The sequence below is a fragment of the Balaenoptera physalus genome (assembly GCF_965194825.1).
Source record: "Balaenoptera physalus genome assembly, chromosome: 9".
NCBI lineage: Eukaryota > Metazoa > Chordata > Mammalia > Artiodactyla > Balaenopteridae > Balaenoptera > Balaenoptera physalus.
The window spans coordinates 9,469,014-9,494,797 of NC_138888.1; the positions used below are offsets into that span (position 1 = coordinate 9,469,014).

The following is a 25,784-nucleotide window of genomic DNA, read 5'->3' on the forward strand; positions in this document are numbered from 1 at the left end:
GATGGAAATCCCACAACCTGACCGACCTCCCCGAAAAGCCCAGCAGTCCCCTCCCCACCAATTATAGGAACAGAAGCAAATGGGCTCTGGGATTTAACTAAGACCTTCCTGGGAGCCCTCTACTGTCACCCTGTCAACTGGCGAAGTAGCAGACAGCAACTGGAAAGGGACTGGAGGAAATGAAATGAACCAGCTATTGTCCAAAGCCCTAGTTAGCTGCACTAGTCAGTCCTGCACTTGACCATGCAAGTCAAGACTTGACCTGAACTCATAGTTGGTCCTGGCCCTACACCACTGTGTTCTTAAACGTGTCAGGGAGTACACACACACACACAGCCTCCACAAACTTCCAGGGTGACAGCACCTGCACAGACACAGACCACCCTTTACAAGTTAAAGAATGTATCTCCTCCCTACCCCACACACAGTTCTTTCAGGCTGTACCAGCTCCTCATCCGTCTGCAGGCCCCTACTGATGCTCTAGTGCCAGGGAGGTCTAAAAGGACAAAAAGTACAGACCCGAGCATCACGAGGGTGAGGGCTGCGGCAGTTATCAGATGCTGCCCTTTATCTGAGTAACTCTACCCTGGCCTGGCAGGGCTGGCCCCAGGCGATGTTACTGGCCCTTTCCATTTCTTACCGCCCTGCTCCCTTACAGGGTAGCTTTCCATGCGGCTAGATCACGCTCAGATCGCACATGCATTAGTAATTCTGCAGTGGAGGACCTGAACATTAGACCTGAAGGTTCCCTGAACTTCAGGAATTACATGAGCCTGGGAGTTATAATGTTGAGCTGAAACTCTATCCTTTAATCTCCAAAGGAAAAAAATGTACTGGGTGAAGAACTCATCTGTTTCCAGATATTGATCACCAGCAAATCGGTCACGCTCCATTATTCTACGGACAAAAGCAGAAGAAAGTAGCAGGCTATTTAAGCTACTGCAGGGAGCGCTGGCTACAGCGAGATTAAATGTATACAGCCTCTCTGCCTGTGTCCAGATTGCTGAGAATCACCAATTCAGCCAGTATCTCTATGTAAAGACAACTCATAACAGTGCCCAGGACCTGACGGAAGCTAAGGAACGATTACCCTTCACTTGACTTAATACGTGCTAAAAGCACTACTTGCGGCATTAGACCACGCCCCTCTTGAGCTGGAACTTACACAGAACCAGCTTCAGAAAAACACTGACAAGCAGTCCCAGCACTCCAGACCCCACCCCCGGGGCAGAAAGAAAAGATGCCTCCAAATTTCTCCATTCTTCCTCCCGCATGAAAATATTCTAGTTCTGTGCCCATCCTATCATCAGGAACACCCACCTCTTTGTTCCCAAGGTGGTAGGACAACCCCGATCATCACACAGTAGTGATGGATTTACGGTTCTTTCCTTTCTGGGCGAAAGAACACAGGTTTTAAAACTAGTGGGAGCTTCAACACCTGGCCTGACCTCACAGAGGTAGTTTTAACAGAGGGCACCCGGGGGAGGAGAGACGGGATGGAGAGTGAATGCAGGTCAGCGCGTGAGCTCTGGGACACCACCGACCCGGCTCCCACTCCTCTCTGCCCAGCGGGGTGACCCCGGCTCTGTTCCTTAACCACCTCCTGCCTCGGTTTCCCTCTCTCAACGGAGTCAGCGTCACCTGATCACAGAGGGGTGACGTGCCGCGAGGAGCAAAGGAGGGAGCGTTCTGGAGCCCAGGGCGGTCACTCCCTCCCGTTCAGGTCGGAAGCCTCCTGCCCCACAAAACACGGGAACAGGGCTCAGGCCGCGGGCAGGAGAGGGCATCTAGGAGGGGACAGACAGAGGTGGGAGGGAAACGCAGAGCAGGAGGGGCTTCAGGAAGGGGGAGCCACGGTGGCGTGTGGCTCGAGGCCAGGCCTGGCCCCGCCGGACCTGGCACCACTGGACCTGGCCCCGCCGGCCCTGGCACCGGAGCGCCCCTCTTTCACAGAGTGGGGGACCAGCAGCCCAACAACCGTAATGAGAAAGGGACGAAGCAGGAAGACTCGCCACCGGGTAGAGACTCTTTCCTCCCAAAGGCTTTTGGCTGAACTTCTGGTGCAGGATGAGGTGTCTGCAAACCAATCCCTTCCAGGTCTACATTCTCGGGAGGACACTCACGGTCATCCTAACCTCCCGGATGAATCAGTGGCCTTATCTTCAGCAGCCAAATCTTTATCCTTTGTTTTCTTTGGGTAGATGAGGGGACTTTCTGTGCCGCAGTCATGGCGGCAGAGCGAGCCCACCAGGTGGGACTCCTAGCAGAGCCGAAAAGACTCCAGACTCCGCCCAGGGAGACCAAGATGCCGTCCACACCTGCGCACACATGCATCTACACAACACAAATACGCACACAACATATATGTGTGTGCACACAAGCAAATACACAACACACATATGCCTGCATGTCCACACAAAACCCCCCTACCCACAAACGTGCACACACACACAGCCTGCCTTGGAGGAAAAAGATTGTTCTCTTAGGGAAAAACATACAAGCAAGGCAGGACTGAATGGTTTGAAAACACCTCCCTTTTCTGGCTCCCTGAGAGTCTCCACGTCAGGGATCCAGCCTGCTCTGTCTCGCCCCATCGCTTGTCTGAACGACAGAGGCAAGCAGCCCGTCAGCCGCCCTCGTGCATCTGCTACAGGACCTCCCCTCCCCAGCAGCTAAGGTCTCAGTCCCTAGCAGAGGACACAGGCCGGAGGTGACCTGCGGGCAACACAAGAGGGGCCAAGCTGCCCCAGCCAATGCTTCTTCCTGCCGCGGGCTCAGTACCAATGTCCTCAAGTCGCTGCCTGCACCCTCAGGTGCGGACATGGGGTTTCAGATCCTGCCATTTCTCTAAATGCCAGGTCACGAAGCAGGCAACGCCTTGTGTCTTCCTCTCCCTCCGTGGTTCCCCACTTCCCAGGGTCCTCCTCCAAGACTCCCTAATTCCCAGGGTCCTCCTGCAAGACTCCCCACCTCCCAGGGTCCCCCCCCAAGACTCTCCAGCTCCCAAGGTCCCCCTCCAAGGCTCCCCACCTCCCAGCGTCCCCCTCCAAGACTCCCCACCTCCCAGCGTCCCCCTCCAAGACTCCCCACCTCCCAGCGTCCTCCTCCAAGACTCCCCACCTCCCAGCGTCCCCCTCCAAGACTCCCCACCTCCCAGGGTCCCCCTCCAAGACTCCCCACCTCCCAGGGTCCCCCTCCAAGACTCCCCACCTCCCAGCGTCCTCCTCCAAGACTCCCCACCTCCCAGGGTCCCCCTCCAAGACTCCCCACCTCGAAGCGTCCCCCTCCAAGACTCTCCAGCTCCCAAGGTCCCCCTCCAAGGCTCCCCACCTCCCAGCGTCCCCCTCCAAGACTCCGCACCTCCCAGCGTCCCCCTCCAAGACTCTCCACCTCCCAGGGTCCTCCCCCAAGACTCCCCACCTCCCAGGGTCCCCCTCCAAGACTCCCCACCTCCCAGGGTCCCCCTCCAAGACTCCCCACCTCCCAGGGTCCCCCTCCAAGACTCCCCACCTCCCAGGGTCCCCCTCCAAGACTCCTCACCTCGCAGCGTCCCCCTCCAAGACTCCCCACCTCGCAGCGTCCCCCTCCAAGACTCCCCACCTCCCAGCGTCCTCCCCCAAGACTCCCCACCTCGCAGCGTCCCCCTCCAAGACTCCCCACCTCCCAGGGTCCTCCCCAAAGACTCCCCACCTCCCAGCGTCCCCCTCCAAGACTCCCCACCTCCCAGCGTCCCCCTCCAAGACTCCCCACCTCGCAGCGTCCCCCTCCAAGACTCCCCACCTCCCAGCGTCCTCCTCCAAGACTCCCCACCTCCCAGCGTCCCCCTCCAAGACTCCCCACCTCCCAGCGTCCCCCTCCAAGACTCCCCACCTCCCAGCGTCCCCCTCCAAGACTCCCCACCTCCCAGCATCCCCAAGACTCCCCACCTCGCAGCGTCCCCCTCCAAGACTCCCCACCTCCCAGCGTCCTCCTCCAAGACTCCCCACCTCGCAGCGTCCCCCTCCAAGACTCCCCACCTCCCAGGGTCCTCCCCCAAGACTCCCCACCTCCCAGCGTCCCCCTCCAAGACTCCCCACCTCGCAGCGTCCCCCTCCAAGACTCCCCACCTCCCAGCGTCCCCCTCCAAGACTCCCCACCTCCCAGCGTCCCCAAGACTCCCCACCTCCCAGCGTCCCCCTCCAAGACTCCCCACCTCCCAGCGTCCCCCTCCAAGACTCCCCACCTCCCAGCGTCCCCCTCCAAGACTCCCCACCTCCCAGCGTCCCCCTCCAAGACTCCCCACCTCGCAGCGTCCCCAAGACTCCCCACCTCCCAGCGTCCCCCTCCAAGACTCCCCACCTCCCAGCGTCCCCAAGACTCCCCACCTCCCAGCGTCCCCCTCCAAGACTCCCCACCTCCCAGCGTCCCCCTCCAAGACTCCCCACCTCGCAGCGTCCCCCTCCAAGACTCCCCACCTCCCAGCGACCCCCTCCAAGACTCCCCACCTCCCAGCGTCCCCCTCCAAGACTCCCCACCTCCCAGCGTCCCCCTCCAAGACTCCCCACCTCCCAGCGTCCCCAAGACTCCCCACCTCCCAGCGTCCCCCTCCAAGACTCCCCACCTCCCAGCGTCCCCCTCCAAGACTCCCCACCTCCCAGCGTCCCCCTCCAAGACTCCCCACCTCGCAGCGTCCCCCTCCAAGACTCCCCACCTCGCAGCGTCCCCCTCCAAGACTCCCCACCTCCCAGCGTCCCCCTCCAAGACTCCCCACCTCCCAGCGTCCCCCTCCAAGACTCCCCACCTCGCAGCGTCCCCCTCCAAGACTCCCCACCTCCCAGCGTCCCCCTCCAAGACTCCCCACCTCCCAGGGTCCTCCCCCAAGACTCCCCACCTCCCAGGGTCCCCCTCCAAGACTCCCCACCTCCCAGCGTCCCCCTCCAAGACTCCCCACCTCGCAGCGTCCCCCTCCAAGACTCCCCACCTCCCAGCATCCTCCTCCAAGACTCCCCACCTTGCAGGGTCCTCCGCTAGCACACAGGCCTCTCCCTGCCCTCACTTGCTCTGCTGTCTTTCCTTCTCTCTCCAGGTAGGGGGCTCACAGCTGAGCACCGACCACTCACCGTGGGAGGCACCCCCGAGGGCCAGCTGGTCTGTCTCCTCCCTGCTGTGACCCTACCCCACAGGCTCCTGATCAGACTCAGCCGAGGGGCTCAGGATGTGCACCTGTGTTGCCAACGAGGACACCCCTGGGTCGGCTCTGGGAAACGACCCCTCCCCTGGGGTCACCTTCTCCTCCACACGCCAGGGCGCTCACGCTGTTTGGCGGCCCCGCTGGCGTGAATCGTCCGGCTCCTCCCTCCCGTGGTGGAGGGCACGGGGTCCGTGGGGAACAGCCTGAAACGTATGCGCCCCACGACGTGCTTTGGGTGCAAGCCCACGACCTCCTGCCCCATGTGTGTCTGTGAAAACGAGATCACCGTGGGGCTCAGTTGCAGCCTCTGGGTCCCGGCAGGACAGCAGCTGGTGATGTCTGGCTGACTGTCAGCTCATCCGCCTCTCCCGGGAGCAAGGTCGGGGCGAGGGCCTCATCCAGAGAGCAGCCCGGAGGAGGAAAGGGAGGAAAAACACAAACCCGGAAGCCCACAAAGCTCCTAGGAGCCAAGAAACCCCTCCCCGAGCCCAAGAAGGGAGGCAGGTGCCGGCAATTTAAGTAACAGGGTGGGCTGCAGGGGCTGGGGGGCAGGGCGCTGCGGGCTCTAAGGCCTCGCGGGCGGCCGCACGCTGCTGGAGGGGACAGGGTCCCTGCCTCCGCGCCCGAGCACGCACACTGGGCAGGCAGCAGACGAACACAAGTCACCAGGCACACTGAGACAGAACGACCAGAGCAGAGGCCCAACCCTAGTCTGTAGAAAAGTGAGAAGAGCAAGGACAATAGGGAGATTGTTCATAAAGCTACATGTGCTGCATTTAAAGCACAGTCCTAATCTGTTAACGTCAGATTATGTCCTTGTGTTGGATTGAACTGTGTCCCCCCTCAAAAAGATATGTTGAAGGCCTAACCCCCAGCACCTGCGAATGTGACCTTACTTGTGAGATAAGAGCCATTGCAGATGCAATTAGTTAAGAAAGGTCAGGTTGGAGTAGGATGGGCCCTGAATCCAATATGCCTGGTGTCCTTATGTAAAGGGGAGAAACACACACACAGGGAGAAGATGCCACGTGGTGCTGGAGACAGATGGGAGTGATGGTGCCACAGCCAGGCGTCAGAAGCTGCCAGCGGGAAGGCTCCTTGCCCAGAGGCTTCAGAAGGAGCACGGCGGTGCGCATGCCTTGATCTCGGGCTCTGGCCTCCGGGACTAGGAGATAGTACATTTCAGTCCTTTTCAGCACTCCCTCACTCCCACCATTTGCGGTGCTTGTTACAGCAGTTCCAGGAAGCTACTACATCTTCTTACATTTTCAGTGTTAAAATGTCCTATCGTTTAGGAACAGACAGTGATAAGGAGGACAGTTGCTTTTTCAATGACTTACTTGACAAGACACAGTAGATGAGACCCCAATTTTTAAAAAACTGGTTGAGATCCAAAAAAAATCTAAGGAGCACTAAATAAGGTACTCTCTGCCCAAAGGCGGGATGGGGAACGAGGCGAAGGCTGAGCCGCAGGGGCTCGCTCCAGGGCTGCCCGCTGGAAACCTCCGAAATCCGGCTCAGTTACCAGGTGCAGGGTCTCTGGTATTTTGATTTGTCCAAAAATGCTTTGCGTCTTTGACCCCCACTTCCCAGCACAGCGTTCAGCCTGTGGCAGGTGAAAAGTAATTAAGATCTGTGGAATGAATTGAATGGTGCAAAGACTAATAACACAAGGATAAAGGCCGGGATGGAACGCCGTAAGGAAGGCCCCCATTTGGGGGCCACGTTTTCTCTGTCATTTTTAACCAGGTGTTTATTTACCAGCCTCGTCTATGTCCAGGAGAGCTGCAAGTCACAGGCAAGAAATTGCCCCTGCTGCTCATCTTCAGGCTGCTGACTGATGTCCCCCTACTCAGCATCTGACCCCAAGAGGACCCTCCCCGCTCTGTGCCCTCCGAAAGCCCAGGCAGGTCCAGCTCACACACCGAAGGCAAGTGCTCAAATCTGTGCTGAATTAAACTGGCTAAAGTCCTGGTAGGAAACACCTGTCACAGCTGCAGCCGTAAGAGGGGATGCAAAGTCCCATCACCACTAAATAAACACGGGCTGTTTGCAGCTTGACACCCACGGCAATACTACACCTGTGCCTTTCATGGGCTTTCCTTTGATTTATTCTGTTAGTCTACATGGCGGTATTATCCTACCGTGTAGGATAATATCGCATGTTAGCATGTTCGCAAAAAAATCGCCTGTTAGCAAAAAAATAATAATAATAATAAATAAAGCAGTTGTAAGACAGCATCTCTGGGAACGAGAACAGAATTTAGGGGGGAAAAAAGTCAATGAAAAATTAAGCGGAAGGTTCTATTCCATGGAGCTGAAAGCAACGGCTGCCTCACATGCAGATTTCACAGCTCCCAGCTGCTAAGACTTGCATCCAGGAGGAAGCTTCAGTGGATCTAGAATGAAAAATAACTTCCTTCTCTCATCCTGCCATTATTCATCTACTTACTTTTGTCTTAAAAAGATTTTCAAACCCTATTGGTTCATTTGTCAGCTGCTCTCTGAATAACCACCACCCTTTGTGATATCACGGCAAAAATTCCTTCTTCTTTTTAGCTGAAAATACCCCTGGGTAAGCAACACTTTTCAAGCGTGAGAAGAGAATCAAAAAAGGTACAGCACGCAGGGACTTCCCTGGTGGCACAGTGGTTAAGAATCCGCCTGCCAATGCAGGGGACACAGGTTCGAGCCCTGGTCCGGGAAGATCCCACATGCCGCGGAGCAACTAAGCCCGTGTGCCACGAACTACTGAGCCCGTGTGCCACAACTACTGAAGCCCACACGCCTAGAGCCCGTGCTCCACAACAAGAAAAGCCACCGCCATGAGAAGCCCGCGCACCGCGATGAAGAGTGGCCCCCGCTCGCCACAACTTGAGAAAGCCCGCGCACAGCAACGAAGACCCAAGGCAGCCAAAAATAAATAAATAAATAAATAAATTTATGAAAAGAAAAGATACAGCATGCAAACCAGAGGCCACATTTGCAGACAGAGCCGCAGTGACACATTCTGTGCTCCTGGGAGAGTGAGGAGACACGTTCATGAGAAACTGCCTCCGACACCCCCGCCTCCAACGGAAACAAGTTTGCACAGGTTCCTCTGCTCTGAACCAGCGGGGGCCACGAGCCGGCCTGGGCACTGACCTGCTCCGTCTCCACGAAGTTGGACACATGGCCGTCGTCGTTCACGCCTCGGGTGTGGAAGCGAGCGCCGGCGCGCTCGCAGCTGATACGGGAGATGAGGCAGGCCTTGGCCTGCTTGTGAGAGGCATACACAGTGCGGACAGCCACCACCCCGCAGATGACCTTCAGCAGCCAGTCACAGCAGCGCACCTGGTGCTGCCTCAGGGGCACGTGCAACAGCTGGTTCCTGCAAAACAGAGCCCCACAGCGGTTCAGGCCGCCTCACATCCTCCAGGAAACACTGTGCCCAAAGCAAGTCGGGGAGGTGCCTAGGGGCTGCTTTCCCGCACTGCACACTCCCCATGAACTCTGCACTCGGGACACACAGCCTGGGACGTTCATGTGCTTTAGAGACACCCCAAACGGCAGGGCCACAGAGACACGTGCAGCAGGAAAGGGCTAGGAGTCCTTTCCTGAAGCTACTCCCAGGCGTCAGTGTCAGTGAATGGAATCCAGGTACAGGTGTGAGTCAGTCACAGGCCTTTCAGGGAATCTCAGAGAAGCCTCTGTTTACACTGGTGGCCTCTGCAGTTTTTGATAATAAAGCCCATCAGTAAAAATTTAATCATGCTTTATGATGAAAGGATAGTGATAAATGATAAAATGACAAATCATAAAAATAATTAAATATATGCATGCTTACATGCTTACTTAAATTATATTCAGATCCCACAAGGTGAATGTAATGAGAGCATTACAAAGCAATGGATAATAAATAAACAGGATGAGATGAACATAAAACCTAATGAAAGTTCTAATACTTCCTCCCCATACCCAGGATTGTTCTGGGTCTCTGGCATCCACGATGATAATCATGGGGATAACAGCCAACGTTTATCAAGGGCACCGAGCACTGTTCTAAGTGCTTTGGGATGGATCAACTCACTTCATCCTTGAAACAGCCCTATGTACCAGGTGTTATCATTCACCCCATTTTACAGATGAAGAAACTGAGGCACAGAAGAGAAGTACTTGCCCAAGATCACGGCACCAGTAAGCGGCAGCATGGAGTTGGAGCTGTGCTCTTCATCCCGAGCCTCTCCTGCTGAAGGCCCTACCTTGACAGCTGCACCTGTGCATGGCCACACCCTGCTCTCATCTCTCACTCGCTCGGCCTCCCCAGCGCCCACTGGAGCTTACCGAGAAGGTAAGTGGTTGCTCTGAGAAGTGGGGCTCGGAGGGCGTGCACGGGCCTCAGGCTGCTTCTGGGCTCCACACGGTTCACCCAGGGGACCCAAGCAGTGCCATTCTGAGGCCCCTAACATGCTCCCCAGGAGGCAGGAACCACCACAGGGTAGCAAGCTAATCTAGATCACAATGCCCTATTTGTTTAAAAAAGGCAGCACTATTCCTGCCCTAAGCAGCTCTCTCATTTCTGGAGAAGTGTGCTGTGAGCTCTGACGTCTCAGGCGGCTTCTCCAAGTGGCAAGAAGCCTGCTCTCAGGCCAGCCTCCCCGACGTGACCGCGTGGGCACTAAGGGACACCCCCCACCCCCGGGAGCAGGGCCATGCCTGAGCTCTCACACCAGGGCGCTGGTCTGCCTAAAGAATGATGAGCATGAAGCATTACTTTACAAAAACACCTTCCCCTCTTCTGAAACCCTCTCTAAAATTCAGATGATAAACCATCTTTAGTAATCCACGTATGAAATCAGCATCAAGAGAAGGCCTCCAGAATATTCCAGGGTCTTCCAGCCACACAGCTATGGCTGCCGTCAGTCGCTAGGGGTCAGGAGAAGGAACCGTTTGCCGAACAGACAGCTCTAAATAATCCTGTTTGTAGTCACACGGGCCTGACCGCCTGTGGGAGGAGAGCTCATATCCTTGAAGGAAGAAACCCAAACCTATAAAGGAAAACCGCCTGCGTCTCCTTCCAGGACTGGATGGTACCGGGAAGCAACGGTCGGTGGGGAACAGTAACCCGCCCAGAAAAATGCCTTCACCACGTTGTACACCAGCCACGTTCAGCGTTGACCCCATCTGACTCCAGATGTGGGTTCAGACCTTGAACACTGCATCCCAAATGGTGGGTTCAGGCAATCAAGCCCGTGACCACGCAAGCTGGGGCTGACTCAGCTGTGGTCAGCTCCATGGGCGCCGCCCTGAGCCCAAACACCACGCCCTGGAGTGTGGGATGGCCCAGCAGCCTAGCACCCTCCAGAGCTCAAGATAGTCTAGTGTCCACTTGGGGCCTCCCCCTTCCCAAGCCCCTCTCAGCCTTCACTCTGTGATTCTCTGCTCTGTCTTCTTTGTGGACCTCAAATCTCCGACCACAGAGCTGGCACCAGGAGGCCTGGAAACAGCAGGTACAAAGGGCGATCCAGATTCTCCAGGCATCCAACAAACGTTACAGCCTCTGAGACCTCTAGCCTCTGCTCATCAGACAGTCCCAGCTGAAAACGGCCCCCCGGCCTAACAAAGACCCCTCATAACCCACAGCCCCTGTGTCCCTGAGCTTGGCTGCCTTCAGGGGCACATGCCCCTGCAAAATGGAACTAGTGATTCACAGACACACCATCCCCTGGACCTGTTACTCAGAGCGTGGTCCTCAAACCAGCAGCGCTGGCGTCACCATTGGCTCCTTGCTGGAAATGCCGAGTCTCGAGCCCCAGCCCAGCCCTGCTCAGTCAAAATCTGCATTTTAACAAGATCAGCAGGAGATTCACATGCTTGAAGTTTGAGCATGCTACTGCCCCCCAAACTCAACAAAACCAGAGAACCTAAGAAGATCTGGGGGGGCAGGGAGTATGGGGACACATGGAAGGATACGGTGAACCCCCTTTCTCCAAATGGAAGTCAGGAATTCACTTGTGGGAGTCCCAAGCACCAGGGTAAGTACACTTATCTGGTGATGGAAACCTACGACCTCCTCTGTTTGGGTAAGGGAGGAATGCGTAAATAAAGGGCACAAAGAAGCCTCATCAGTCCTGACCCAGGGCTGGAAACTGGTGTAGCCCCAAAGGCCAACACTGGAATCTAGGAACACCTCATTATGTGAGGTGTATTGGAACAATTTCTACAGCAGGATTTTCATCACTTTTGCTTCTGACTCTCATCTCCTGGTAAATCTGAGGGGAACAGCTCCATTGCATGTGAATCACTGTACCCCACCCCCCCCCACCACCGGCTCTTTCACAGGACTGGTGAGGGTCATGACCCCTGGAGCCCAGAAAGGGAGATAATTCACATATTTATAGGGTCATCCACACCTACCTAGTCCCTGAAGGAGCGCCCAGATGACCCTAAACATACAGAAACCCAACCACTTTTGCCTGGGCTTCAGGTCTGTCTTATCACATTACTGCACACCACCTTGGCAGGATGACTCAGTTTTGCCGTTGATACAACTGGTTTGGTTTCATGATTAACAGCATGGGATCTGGAGCCAGATGCCTGGGTTCAAATTCCCTCCGTTATTCAAGCCTCAGTCTCCTTACCTGTAAAATGGGGATAACAGACCCTACCTCATTGGTTACTATGCGGATTATGTGAGTTATGACCCCCAGAGAACTTAGAACAGTGCTTTATAAATGTCGGTGGTAAATGTCTGTACGCTGGAAGATAACCAGGAGAACTGAGGGGACCGGGGACCAGGGAAGCACTGAGCACAGGCCCAGGCACTTAGGAGAAACCGGTAGATGCTGGCACGTATGCTCCTTACCTATGGAGCAGATTTTCCCTCCTAAGTCTGCATTAAATCATGTTGAACACCCTCCCTGACCCCCGGTGGGGAGTGGGGCTTGTTTTCCTCTCATTGTGCGGAGAGTGAGTGGGCACAGATCACAGCTCTCATAGGTGACCCACGTGCCCGGGGATGACGCAAAGTGGAGATCAAGGATGCAGGCGCCCATCGGAGCCCGCCCTCCACGTAAGCTGGGGGCAGGAGAGCCCGGGCCCCAGGGCCTCACCAGAAGAAGGAGTTGCCCCACTCGGAGCTGTCATCGCCCTGCTTCTGTGCCCGGACAGTGAGGTCGAAGCAAGACCCATCATTGGGCCACGAGAAGTAGAAGACCCCTGAGTTGAGGCTCTTCCTCAAGGCTGTGAGGCGGTCCTCCTCCTTGGCCTCTTCCTGAAGAGGGTAAAAGTCGGTGGCGGTGATTTTGTAGATTTCGGCCTCTGGAATTCTGCCCACAGATGTGCAGCCTGTCACCAAAACCAGGAAGCTCAGGGAGGTGCCACCTGGAAGGGAGCGAGACACGGGGGCTGAGGACCACGGGCGGCAGAGCGGCTGGCGGTGACGGGGGTGACGGGCAGCTGGGCTTTCAGCTACAACCATGCAACTTCCTGTTCCCGCCTTCGCATCCCCCAGACCTCGCCTTCCTAAACTCCATGGCTCAGGGGTCCGCCCCGTCACCTGAGCCTGAAGCCTGGCACTGTGGTTCCAGAGCCCGGCCCCTGTCCCGCAGCGGCACTGTCACCTGCAGCCTGTTAGAAATGTGAATTCTCGGCACCACCCAGGCCTCTGGGGCTGGGCCAGCAGGCTGCGCTTACCAAGCCCAGGTGGTCCGGCTGCCCTCCAGAGTCTAAGGATATGCCTGCCTGGGTCCTTCCCAGCCCCACACCTCAAGCCTCTCAAATCCACCCTCCCCACGAATCCTCAGGGCCCCAGCCGGAGTCAGTCCTCCCAGCTCCATCACTGGAGCGGCCTCCCAAACCCGCTTGATCGCAGACCTCCCTCCTTTGCTGAAATCCTTCCAGGCTCCCACTTGCCCACAGGGCTGAAGTGGGAACATCTGGGACCTCCGAGCCACTCCTGCCCACCTCCTGCCCCTTCCCACACACGGCGCCCAGGGTCCAGCAGCTTTTACAGGCCGTCTCTGCAGCTCCTCAAATGCGCCCTTGCACCCCTGGGCCTCTGCCAGCGAGGCCTTCCTCAACTCCCTCCCCAGTCACCTTCCCACCCTCAGCCTCTAGACCAGCAAGAGCCTTCCCAACGCCTCTACCCAGCCCCCTTCCCAGGAGAACTCCTCTCCACCCTTCTGGGGTCAGGTCGGCAGCACCTCCTCCAGGGAGCCTTCCCTGCTCTCCCAAGACACTGCTAGGTGTCCCTTCTAAGGGCTAAGTGGTAGCCCTCGTCACACACAAAGCTAACAGCCTCCTTCCCTGCATGTGTCCCCCAGTAGATTGGGGGTTCCTTAGGGGCAGGGCTCTGTTTGGTTGTCATATCCCAGCATCCTGGCATTGCATACGGCGAGTGTTTGATGAACACTTCCTAGATAGGCCAATGAGAGAGCAGCTCGAGCCTCCCCACCCCCGGTGAAAGGTTACCCCAACCAGTGCAGACCCCACTGCCAGGAGGAGGACACACTCCTCTCCGGGGACGCCACCACACCATCCGTGGCTGTTTTCTGTTCCACGGCAATGCTTTACTCTGGGGACAGTGGGGACACTGCCCCACAGTCCTCTTTTTCAGGAGAAGGCCCAGGAGATAACTTGGGTAACTAGCCTTTAGGGGCTGGTGTGATTCTGTCCCAGAGCACACTGCTCCCATCCTACTGAGGTTTAAAGGGCCCGATCCCACCAAGATCTACTCCAAATGCTCAGTGGTCATTATCTGGAGCGATGGTGGTTGGCGTTCTTAGATCTCTGGACACTTTGCTGAGACCCCTAAGACTGCCAATTCCACTGGTCACCTATGCTAGACTCCTTCCTCACACTGAATGGGAAAAAGAGTCCTGCTGGGGGTCGGCTAACAGCTGGTTTTTATTAAAGAGCCCTTCATTTGATAAATAGGTCACCACTCGTACCAGGCCTACCGGGGGTTGGGGGTCACATACAATAGGCAACCATACTGGCTCGTATCCCCCCTCTCCAGTCACATGATCAGGAAATCATTTTGAAACAACAAGAATAAGGCAGTTATGCTGTGGCAGTGACAGGTGTCAGGGGGCTGAGTTTCTTAAGTAGAACAGGCGTCGTTTCTGGAAGACAGGTGGGGTTTTATGTGGGGTTGCCATCCTCAAATTTCAGCCTCACAAATACAAATACTCCCCCAGCCTGTGCTAGAACCGGTGCCCATGCATCCCATCTGCCTCTTCCGATGGGCTCAGCATGGGGTGAAGCAGAGTTTGAGAACTGTCCCCTTGCAGTGGCCAGAGGACAGCCCGGTGGTCTAGGCTGCGAGCCCAAGATCAGACTCTGGAGGGGGTGGGTTCCAGGGGAGGCATGGAAAATTCTACCTTACATCTCTCCATCCGAGTCGTGAAGTGGGTTTCTAGCACCACTTCCTCAACAGCCTCTGCGTCGGGGGACCGAGGCCCTGGCAAGAGTCCCAGGGTGCCCCGAAGACAGCACGCACTTCCTGCGCAGGGCAGTGGCCCGGGGGAGGCTTGGGGCGGGCGTGCAGCCGCAGGCGTGAAAAGGCTCTCGAAATATATGAGAGCAAAGGGAAGGGGCCGCCACCGCCGAGGCATCGGGCTCCCGAGTCCTGGGACGAGGGGCTCAGGAGAGGGTGAAGAATAAGAAGAGCCACCATGTGGGAGCACGTTGGGAGCAGATGCTTTAGTGACAGTTAATCCTCAGGGCGATGCTTACCGCGCGCCAGGCGCCATTCCACAAACTTCCTCCCAGCACCCCCATTAGGGAGGTACCATCTTTAGCCCCATTCAAAGGAAGGGAGACAGAGGCACAGAGAGGGTGAGTAGCCTGCCCGAGGTGGCACAGCGGGGAGGTGGGATTCGAATCCACTTTCTGGCTATCCCACCCGGGCAAGTTACTCAAGCCAAGTCTGGTTCCAGAGCCGGTGCTCTTAACCATGTCCTTGCAGAAGTATGGCCAACCTGCCTAACAGCGCTGCTATTTTACACAAGAGACTGTCCCCGGGGAGCTGAATCACTCGCCCAGTGCACAGCTGGTCTGTGTTGGACCAAGATGCAAACGTGGGTCTCACCTTGGCCCAGGCTCCATCTAGCCATAAGGTCCAGCGGCCTTCAACCACTTCGGCTGTTGTCTCTCTAAGAACTGTGGGTGACCAATGCACCTCTCGCTCATTTTCAAATTGACACCAGAAGTGTTCCTTATTAGTTTAAATGGTTGTGAGTAATATATTTTCCAGCATGTGCTAAATATTGACATGTAAAAATAAAACTGTTGTGGGCCTCTTTACCAGCATCCAGTGGAATCTAGACGGTGATTCATACTCATCATCAGCTATTGCTTAAAGGAATCCATGAACAAGATCTTCTTTAACAGACGGGATTTTTCTCCCATTTCCAGTCCACTTTCCCCACAGAACTTCATCCGAATGTAACATTTTGTGCTTCACCTGATCATATTGTACAGCAATTTGATTCTGAAGCTACAAGTCTCTAAAAAGAGTTTCTTCTGGCTTGAGTTATCACTGCAATGATTTTTAGTACACGATTGGTCAAACGATGTAAACGAAACATTTTTGTTAAATAATTGTTTAATAGAAAAAGTAAAGATTTGTTGGAAAGGCTTCTCTTAATGGGATGGATGGGACTTACAGTTCATAGATAAATATTATTTATTGATGGAATGAAACTATCAATAAATTCTATATCAATTGTAGTTTTATTTTCCATTTTTATAGCAGTAAACACTAAGAGACCTTGTTTACATTAATAAATAGGTGGGAACAGAAAGGGCTTCATTATAGAAATGTCACTCAACTCTTCAAACTCCTTCTGAACTACACGTTAAAAAAAAAGAAATCACAATAATCTATCAACAAAATTACTGTTAATGCTGTCAGCTGATGCCCCAATTACTTCTTCCATTTTGTGGAAAGCAAACAGTTGACCATCATCTGGCTTGTCAACAAATTCGTTACCTAGTCATTGAGGTGACTGACTTCCTCAACTGCTGACAGCATTCTGAACTGTCCCTTTGTTTGGCATCCTAGAGGCATTTACTTCTGAAGCGGCTCACCACGGTGAGATTCCGGGCAGGGGAAAGCTAAGAGGGCAGACGGGTGGTTGTGGATGGAAGAGAGAGGGTGAGAAACCAGCCCCTCATCACAGGACATTTTTAGGCAAACCGATTACTGGAAGGAGGTGAGGACTTGGAAACTGTTCTCAGATCTAACCATGGCCTGCACCGTGGACAGTCTCTGTGACCCCCAGAAGAACAGCCCTAGGCCTCTGTCCCTCCAGGAGGGGGACCTGCCCGGCCTGCTCAGCCTGGCAGGGGTCACTCCAGCCCCGGCATCACCCCGTCTACCCATCTGTGTAACAGCCCCCGTGCTCTCATGCACTGCAGGAGACAGGGGTTGGGGGGGTGGGTACCGTGAGGATGGTGTCGGCCTGTGATCCCACACAGAAGGCGTCTCTAGAGGTAAAAGTGAGGCCGGTGGGACTCACCCACCCCAGGTGTGTGAGAAATCCCCTCTGCCGTCACCTTGAGCACGGGATCCAAGCTGTGTTTCCAGTAACCCAGGATCAATTTTCTCACGGCCCAGAAGTAAACTGGGCCTGGGACGGGGGTGGGGATGTATCAGAAGTCATTAGTCAAGGCTGAGTCCAGGGGCTTGAAACCAGTTAGGACCTTGTAGCAAGGCAAAGACAAAAGCCAAGCTTGCCTTGGCCTCAGAAGACGGGGCTCTGCACGCCTCCAGTGGCCTCTGGGGCCTCAGACAAGTCCCAGGCCCTCTCTGGGCACCAGATGGGCTCCCCGTCCCTTCCAGCTCCAACACTCTGGTTCCAGCGCTCTGGCCCAAGCGAGACCATGCCTGGGTGAGAGGTTGCCGGCCAGAGTCAGGTGACGAGGGGGCGAGGGCAAGAAGTGGGTCACAGGCCAAAAAGACATGCCACAACCAGAAGAGGTCACACCCGCACGCAGAGGCCGCCTAAGTGTGCAGCGTGGAGCAACGGAATGCAACCACCTCGATGTATATACTTGTTCACGGGGATAGGGCTTCAGTTTGGGAAGATGAAAAACGTTCTAGAGACGGATGGTGGTGATGGTTGCACAACAATGTGAATGTCCTTCATGCCACGGACCTGTACGCTTAAAATTGCTTAAAATGGTAAATTTTATCTTATGTATATTTTACTACAATTTTAAAAAGCCTCCAAAACCTCAATATCAATGCAGAAATCCTCTCCCTCAAAACCCAGCTCCAAGTCAGAGCTGCCCAGGAGAAACCCCGACCCCTGCAGTGCCAGGGTCCGAGTCTCATCTGTGGCCACCTGTCGTCCATCATCTGGCTGGGAAGGGCAGGCGCTGGGGTCACGATGAGTCAGGGGCAGACACAGTGGTTCATTCAGGGGCAACGCTGGGCATTTTCTGTGTTGGGTTTTCTCTGTGTTTGCTCGGCCTCGAGTTCTCTCCCTGGCCAGGTGCGTACTGATCTCAACCCTGGGTGCCTACAAACTGTCTTACCTACTCGTCTGCTGGTAGAGGATACTCTCAGATCCGTGAACATGGGACTTGGGGAGCCTAGGCTTCCCCAGCTGTGAAGTGATGAGCTGGGGCCAGAGGAGCCCGGAGCTCCGCCCCTGCCCCTTACCAACGAGCTCAGAATTCTAATTACCTGTATCCACCTGCTCATCTCAAGTACCTCTTTATCCTTCCCTGCCAAGAAGATGAGTGCAGTGAAGGCAGCGGTGCACTGACAGCTTTCAACAGCTCCCGGGAGCCAGCTGAGCACATCACATCCCAATTCCACACTGGCCTGAAATCAGCCAAGGTGGGTGCATTTACACCATGGAAATTGGCAAACGCCACCTGTCAGGGATTTCCCCCCAGAGAGCTGGAAGTCAAACAGTGGAGAGCACACCACTGGGTATAAGTATTAAAATAAATTATTATTATTACAACTGACGGCCATCCCCTTTCAAGATTTGCTGGAGAACACTGCCTTCCCCGAATCTCAAAGGCTCAGAGAGACTCAAAATTCCCTCTCCAGAGACGTTCCATTCTGCGGTGACTGCCCAGAGAAGTCAGCCCTCGGCTGGCCTGTGCAGACTAACCACCACCAGGAGTCACCGACCTGAAGGCACTCAGCCTGGGCCACGCACCTAGTTCTCCCAGAAAGACCCACCCCCTTCAGGACAGCCTCCCCCAACACTCAATACCCAAGTTCAGTCCATGTTCATTCTCTCACGTAAGCCCCTTCAGAACTATGTAAGATAGACTTGAGGCAGTTTTCCTGCTTTTAGAGGAAATTAGAGATCAAATTAACTCAGGTCAGTCTGTTGAGAAGCCGAAACTAGATTCGAGGAGGGCTGTCTGGCGGAAGGTTTACAGGACTGGCATGTACAGTTTCACAGGCTGTGCACTGCACAACTCCAGGAGCCGCAATTCATTAGAGACCTCAATTTCTTCAGCCCCTGAGGCTATGAAATAGGGAGGCCTTGAGAGCTTAGGTGAAAAGGGAGTTAAGTCCCTATAATCACTGGGATAAAGTCTTTCCATAACTGTACTCTCACTTTCTATGCTTTGTACTGTGTGTGTGTCAGGAAGCCCAGCTCCGGGGCTTACTGTGGGGGCTTCACCCCCTTCCTGCTGCCATTTCAGAGAGGAAGGAGGGACTTTGGCTCTCCACGAAAATCTACGAACCTGTATATGTTTCTTAATTTCTAACATAAAAGGCTATTTTCACTGAGGTAGATTGAAACTGAACAACTGCCCCAAGTTAAGAGCCTGAGGGGAAGTCTCTCGCTTTGTACAGAGGCCTTCAGCCTAAGAAAATCAAAAGGGGCGGCCGACTCCCACTCGGGCTGGTTGTCTCGGTAGCAAATGAAAATTGGAATTTCACTCTGTGCTGCTGACACCCTCCACAGGTGGGGAAAAAAACAAAACAGACCGTAGTCCTGGGGTGGGGACTTGCAGTGGGAAAAGAAATTCAAGTTAAAGCCAAACACTCCTCAGTGCAGCCAAAGGGAATTTGAAAAACTCGATGACAAGACCCAATCCTTCCATCCTTCAGATACCCTGGGCACTTTCAGAAATGTGTTGAGAAAGGCCAAATAATCCTGACATCCCAAAAGTCAAACGCATTCTCACCATGCTCAGGGAGCCTTCACAGCCCACCCTGCAGGGTGACACTGGCGGGCAGGGCTGAGGGTATTCAGAGGACACCAGAAATGGGGGCTGGGGACCAGAGGTTGTGCTCACTCACCCCTCAGGGGAGGGGGCAGGTGGGTGGAGGGCTGCAGGCAGGGAGGAGGGCCTTGTCCAGGGCAGGTTTAGGAGTTGGTCACCTCTCTCCACTCCCTGCCCCAGGAAGAGCCTGCTGCAGCTGGACACCCGCAGACACCCTGGCTCACTCTGACAATGTCTCTGGGCGCTGCCACCCTTCCCAGTTAGGACCAGTTCCCTGGAGCTGATCTCAAATCATAGCCCAGGAAGAAAAGCTTTGCCCTGGGATGTGGGGAAGGTACTGCTTTCCTGGCCTTGAAATCTCAGCCTTTCTGTTCCTTTCAGGACAGAACAGCCTGGTGGTTGAAGGAAGCCCCTGCAGCCAGAAAGCAAGAGTTTAAAACCCAGTCGCCACTTGAGGACTGCCCGACTTTGGGCTAGTGACATATGAGAAATGGACCATTAATTTATGTACAAGAAGAATGTTGCCAAGTATAACTAAGATGCCAACAACTGTAACATATCTTAATGTCCAGGTGTTGTAATATAAAAAATGTGTCACAGAACAGATGAAATATAAACCCTTCAGCTCTCCGCCAGTAACAGTCCCTACCTCATAGGTTGCTGGGAGAGCTGAGTCAATAAATTAAAACACTTAAAACGGTGCTAGCACAGAGTGAGCACCATGTAAGGTTAGCTGTCACCCTCATATCCTCATGACTGAGGAAAGGCCTCAGGAATTTTTCATAACCTCAGAAAAAAAACTGCTGCAGGGGAAAAAACCTATAGAAACCCTTGGCAGGCAGCACATCTTCATGAAAAAAGCAAGGGTCTGGAGGCGGCTAGATCCAGGTCTGAATCCTACCTAAGCCTCTTAGGCAAGTTTCTTTTACCCTCTGAGTCTGTTTCCTTTACTGAAAACGAGGATAAAGATACCGTATCACACTGACTTGTTTTTAGGATTAAAGAATCTAAGGTATACTTAGCCATTGGCACAAAATAGACATTTAATAAATGCATTTTGTCATGTGGGTACTGAATGCTTTTCCTAAACACTGTTGGGAGATGATCAATGTCACCATCATAGTTCAGAAAAAAACCATCCCAACAAAGAAAAGACCAGAAAAGTGATGGCAAACGACAGGGCTGTTCTGTCAGCTTTCAGAATCCTCAGTCCAGGGAAACAGCTGCTCCGTGGATGTGGAGATGCTCAGCTCGGGAAGAGCCTGCGTTTGGTAAATGCACAGCCTGCTCTGCTCTTGGCCCCGTAAGTCCTCGGAGACACTCAGCTGTAAATTAGGCAGCTGCGAGGGGAGGAAGGACACGGGGGCTGCAGCCCCAGAAGTGCACCAGGGCTCCCAGGAGGTCCAGGAGCGCAGAGGTGACCCAGTGGTCCCACACGGAGGCGGTGACACCCCACCCCAGCCTACGGCTCAGCCCCTCGAGTGTCACGCCGAGCAGGATGCCCACCTGCTCCTGTAATTCTCGGCCCCTTCGAGTCACACTACGCAGCCCAGTTCTGAAGCTCCTTCCCTTGCTCTCGCTCACACCCACCCTTGGTGCCCGACGGTCAGGTGCTGGTGGCCTTTCTCTCCTTGCCAACAACGCCCCGCCCCTGCTCCTCTCCCTCAAGACACACCCAGCAAGTCCAGGGGCTCCGGGCCTCTGACATCCACCCCATCTGGAATACAGATCTCTTGTAAACAACAAACAAGCCCCTGGGTTGACCCCTCCACCTCTAGACCAGGCTGGAAAACCTTAGATCCTGGTGGGTGCACGATGAAGGTGCGCTTCCTCTGCATCCAGGGCAGGAGGCAGCAATGGCAGGTGAGGACCAGGAGGTCACCTCTGCGCTCACCTGGACCTCCTCCCCAGCCCGGAGGAGCTGGCTCAGCGAAAGAAACATTTTACAAGATGGTAACAGTTAAAATAAAACGCCTAAATCCCACAGTCTTTCCACACTAACATAAGAGACGCTCTGCCCGGCACCAGGAATCTATCTAGCCAGGGGGGTCTGACAGCTGCTGCCCCTCGGAGCGGGTACTCACCGGACTTCAACCTGAGCTCCCCCAGGCAGCCATAAGCATCGGTGAGCTTTCCATACTGGCCTTTAATGACCTCCTTTTCTTCTGGAGCTGGGGAAGAAGCACAGCACAGACCGCATCAGCCGAGCCTCCTGTTGGAGTTCATTCACTGCAGCTTCCAATGCAGCTCCCACCCACTCGGAAAAGAACACGCAGAGACAATAGCTCGGCCCCAAGTAATATCTGTGAAGGTTTGAGGATCAGCAAATCACAGCTGCAGTAACTGAGACCTTCCCACCAAAAGCTCGCTCTCTGGAAGCTCCGACAGCTGCCTGCAGGCTGGAGAGGAAGAGGGGAGTCCCCAGATGGCAGAGGTGTGAGGGTTCGAGCCAGGGGCAGGTGCTGCAGGCCGGCCCCGTCCCTCTGCGCCGCAGTCCATATGCTCAGAAACAGCAGTGAGTCATCGCTCCCTGATGGGGAGGACCTTCCTTCTTAAGTACCGTCCACTGGAGGCTGCGTCGTTCAAGTGCCCACCTGCCCCCAGGGACCAGCTAACACATGGGGGCTGAGCAGGAGGCCTGCGGCCAGTGAATCCCAAGGCAGGCTGACGAACAGAGGCCCCGGGTCTTCAGCAGTTACTGGAAACGCCCAGGGCGAGACCCAGCCTGGTGCAAAAGCTAAGGAAGAAAAACTGACAGAGAGAAAGACTGTTAGAAGCAGGGAGCCCTTGACCGTGACGATGATGCCACAGACGCCATTGGAGATGCCGTTGGCTGTTACAGGGGCCAGGCCTTTGTACCCCTTTCTCAGAAGAATGTTTCTAAATGCACAGAACAAAACATAAACATGGATGAATCCTCAGATAAGGACCTGGCAAATACCACTAGGGAGACTTACTAGGGAAGCAGTTCCTCAGCCTCAACTGAATTCATCTATTGAGTTGGCCAAAAAGTCCGTTCGGGTTTTTCCATAACATCTTATGGAAAAACCCGAACGGACTTTTTGGCCAGTCCAATAATACAAGGGCTCTCCCTCTGGGGAGATAGAGGAAGGCCTGGGCAGACACCAGAGCTTCACGGATAGCTTGTGGGGGAATCTGTATGATCTCTAAAATTGTATGCAGAATTGTTGATGTATATTTTTCTGAGGCTAGGATCCATAATTTTCATCAGAATCTCCAAGGAGCTACATGGTTAAGTTACATGGTTAAGTTACATGGTTAAGTTACATGGTTAAGAACCAGTTTAATAAACGACATTTTCCTCCAACAGTCGTGTGAATTTTTCTAACTGATTAGGTTTTTTTTTTTTTTGGTGGGGGGGATCAGGGAGAAGAGTAACCTGAAGGTAACTACCATAGCCCTGCCGACTCCATCGACTTGCCTCAGAGGATGTGGGGCAGCTGGGAGGTGGTGGAATGACGTATTAGTCTCCACCGCTGCGGTAACAAACGACCGACCACATCCTCAGTGGCCCAAGACAACACAAATTTGTGATCTTATAATTCTGCTTGTCCGAAGTCTCTGAAATGGGTTTCACCAGGTTAAAATCAAGGTGTCAGAAGGATGGGGTTGCTTCTGGAGGCTCTAGAAAAGAAGCCATTTCCCTGCCTTTTCCAGCTTCTAGAGTCGCCTGCATTCCTTGGCTCCTGGCTGCTTCCTCACTCTCCGAAGCCAGCAATCGCATCACTCCCATCTCTGCTTCCATCTTCATACCTCATTCTCTCTCCTTCTCCTGCCTCCCTCTTCCATCTGTTAAGGACCGTTGTGAGTACACTGGGCCCCCAGATAACCCCAAACAATCTCCCATCTCAAGGCCCTTAACTTAATCACATCTGCAAAGTCCCTTCTGCCATGTGTGATAACATTCACAGGAAATGGGGATTAGGATGTGGACCTCCGAGGGGCCCCAGATGGATACAACCCAGTTCCTGGAGCCCACGGGTCTTTAGCTCCCACACTGATGATAATGAGGATACGGCACCCTCTCCATCCCTGAGTCTGCTCTCTGCCCAGGGTGGTGACAAACCCGCCATTAAGGGACGGGCCCTGCGCCCTGTGCCATGGAGCCCTCCTGGAAGTGGCCTGCTCCCTGCTCTAGGGCAGGTGAAGCTCTAGGACAGGTAAAGCCTGTGAAATCGCAACCCCCCAGGTGGAAGCGAACTGCCCCCTGCAGGCCCTGTTCAGGGCCACACATGGTGTCTCCCAGTCTAACCAGGGAGAGGTAAACAGGCAGCTCCTGGTCCTCACCTCGGTGGACAAGTTGCTCAATGCAAGAGAATAATTCTGACATGAAAAAGTCATATTTTAACCCGCAGAGCTTTACAAAGCCTTTGAACAGAACCCTGAAGCCGGAGTATCATCTGGGTCTCACTGTGCTGACCCTAAAACAAGGCGGTCTTTGTGCATTCATGCACCTCTGCAAATAGTCCCGACCGAATAAACAAAACCCTGGGAAACTGCCAGCCAAAGTAACGTGGTCAAATCCACACTTCACAGGTGGGAACAGGGCTTCAGGAGAAGCCGTGGAAACAGACTGACCCCCTGCCCTGCTGGATCACAGAGGACAAGCCCACATACCATGTCCCCCGCCCCCGCGCCGGGAAAATTAAACAAACACAAACAAAAAAGACTTTTCATCCTATTTTAAAAACAAACAAGCACAACGCCACCAGGCCACTTTGTCCCATTCGAATCCTGTAAATGATTGACTCCTGAATATATAATCAACACCATTATCCCCGACGTTCACACGTGGTAACTCACGGCAGGTCACGACCTTAGTGCACGTGACAGTCCTGGGAGAAGATGCTTTTGCTCCACCGCAAACAGACTGACGGTAAACAAACCAGGTGGCCTAAAACATCGAAACTTTCTCAGCCCTCGGTTCTGGAGCCTGGAAGTCTGGAAGCAAGGTGTCAGCGGGCCACACTTCCTCTAAAGGCCCCAGGGGAGAGTCCTCCCGCCTTGTCCTGGCTTGTGGCGGTGGCCATCAATCTTGGCCTTCCTTGGCCTGTAGCTGCGTCACTCCAACCCCTGCCTGCATCTTCACGTGGCTGTCTTCTCCCTGTGTGGCTCTGTGTCTCTCTCCTCTTGTAAGGGCACCCATCACACTGGATTTGGGGCCCCCCTCCAGGATGACCTCAATTCAACCTAACTAATTACACCTGCAATGACCCTATTTCCAAATAAGGTCACATTCCGGGGTACCGGAAGTTAGGACTTCCATGGATCCTTTTGGGGGACACGGCTGAACCCATAAGACGTGGTACCCTTTTCCTCTGGTGAGCCAGCCCACTTAAAGCCCAGACTCCCGGCAAACCGTTTCTCCTTTTCTCCACGCCCTCCTCTCCGAGGCCCCTTCTGACCCCTGCAATGTGGAAGCAGGATGCGTCCCATCCCTGTGACACAGGCCCCCTCGCGGCCCTCACAGCCCCACCTCCAGCACTCCCGGAGGCCTGGCCTCCCGGGCAGCCTGTTCCGAAACTGCCCAACATGCTGCCTGCCCCAAGTAACTATTTCCTCACTTAGTGTCGAAGGAAGAAGAAATCAATTTTGCTCTTCAAAAGGGAGCTCACAAATCAAATACGTATGAGCCTCAGGCAGGTAATGAATGAATGAAGCTGCCGGAGGGGCCATGGGTGACCAGAGGACACATGCCCCTTCTGATGGGGGCACACGGTCCGTTCCCACCCTTTCACCCCAGGAGGACAGGCCAGCCCGGTGCCAGCAAGCCTCCAGTTTTTCAAGAGAAGTAGGATACTTCTGATTTTTCAGTGTTGGCAACCAATCCAGATTTATTTTAAGCATCGTGTGGGCTGCACACCTCTGCAGACCGTATTTGATCTGCCCGTTGGCAACTTCTGTCCTTCCTTACTTAATGTCTCAAAAATAGACTATGCCTGTCTTCCACACTTTTTTGCATTTCCGGTAGGTTTTTCCATGTGAGAATGTTTTCACTTCCCCTGCCCACATCCCCCCCTCTCCCCCCCCATTGGCCATGACTTTCCAGAAAGTCCTCTCGTTTACACTCCCCCCCTCATCCTCATCCACCTCTTGCCCAGGGATTCAGCAGTTCATTCAGTGGGCGTGTATCTGAGAGCCAAATGCAGCCGGCACTGTCCCAGGCACAGGGACCCAGCAGGGATTCAAACAGACCCAAACCCACCTACACCAGAGTCAGCCGAGGCAGACACTGGGCAGTGGCAAAGAAGGGACACATGTCATGAACGGATGAGTGATGACAGTGGAGGCCAACCCGGTGGGGCTGGGAGCCGGGAGCCGTGGCACAGACGAGGCTGCCACAAAGGTGGTGAAGCGGCAGCACCTACTCAGTGCCAGGAACCACACAAGCTTCCTGCCAAGG

The 25,784-nt window shown here is 54.4% G+C and overlaps 1 protein-coding gene and 1 long non-coding RNA gene across 11 annotated transcripts in view; one reads left to right on the forward strand and one right to left on the reverse strand.

Moving 5' to 3' along the window:
- LOC309667302 overlaps nt 1-25,784 on the forward strand; it is a 247,793-nt gene that overhangs the window by 197,704 nt on the left and 24,305 nt on the right. The window lies entirely within an intron of this gene.
- Nucleotides 1-25,784, reverse strand: part of SYNJ2 (synaptojanin 2) — a 99,500-nt gene that overhangs the window by 43,800 nt on the left and 29,916 nt on the right. For 9 of the 10 annotated variants that reach the window (XM_082475540.1, XM_082475544.1, XM_082475545.1 and 6 more), the window contains exons 2-4: nt 21,445-21,531; nt 12,262-12,532; nt 8,315-8,540 (exon numbers count right to left, since the gene is read on the reverse strand). In XM_082475540.1, coding sequence (XP_082331666.1) covers nt 8,315-8,540; nt 12,262-12,532; nt 21,445-21,531 — 584 coding nt within the window. The remainder of the gene's footprint in view (nt 1-8,314; nt 8,541-12,261; nt 12,533-21,444; nt 21,532-25,784) is intronic. The other variant, XM_082475541.1, reaches the window with a different exon arrangement.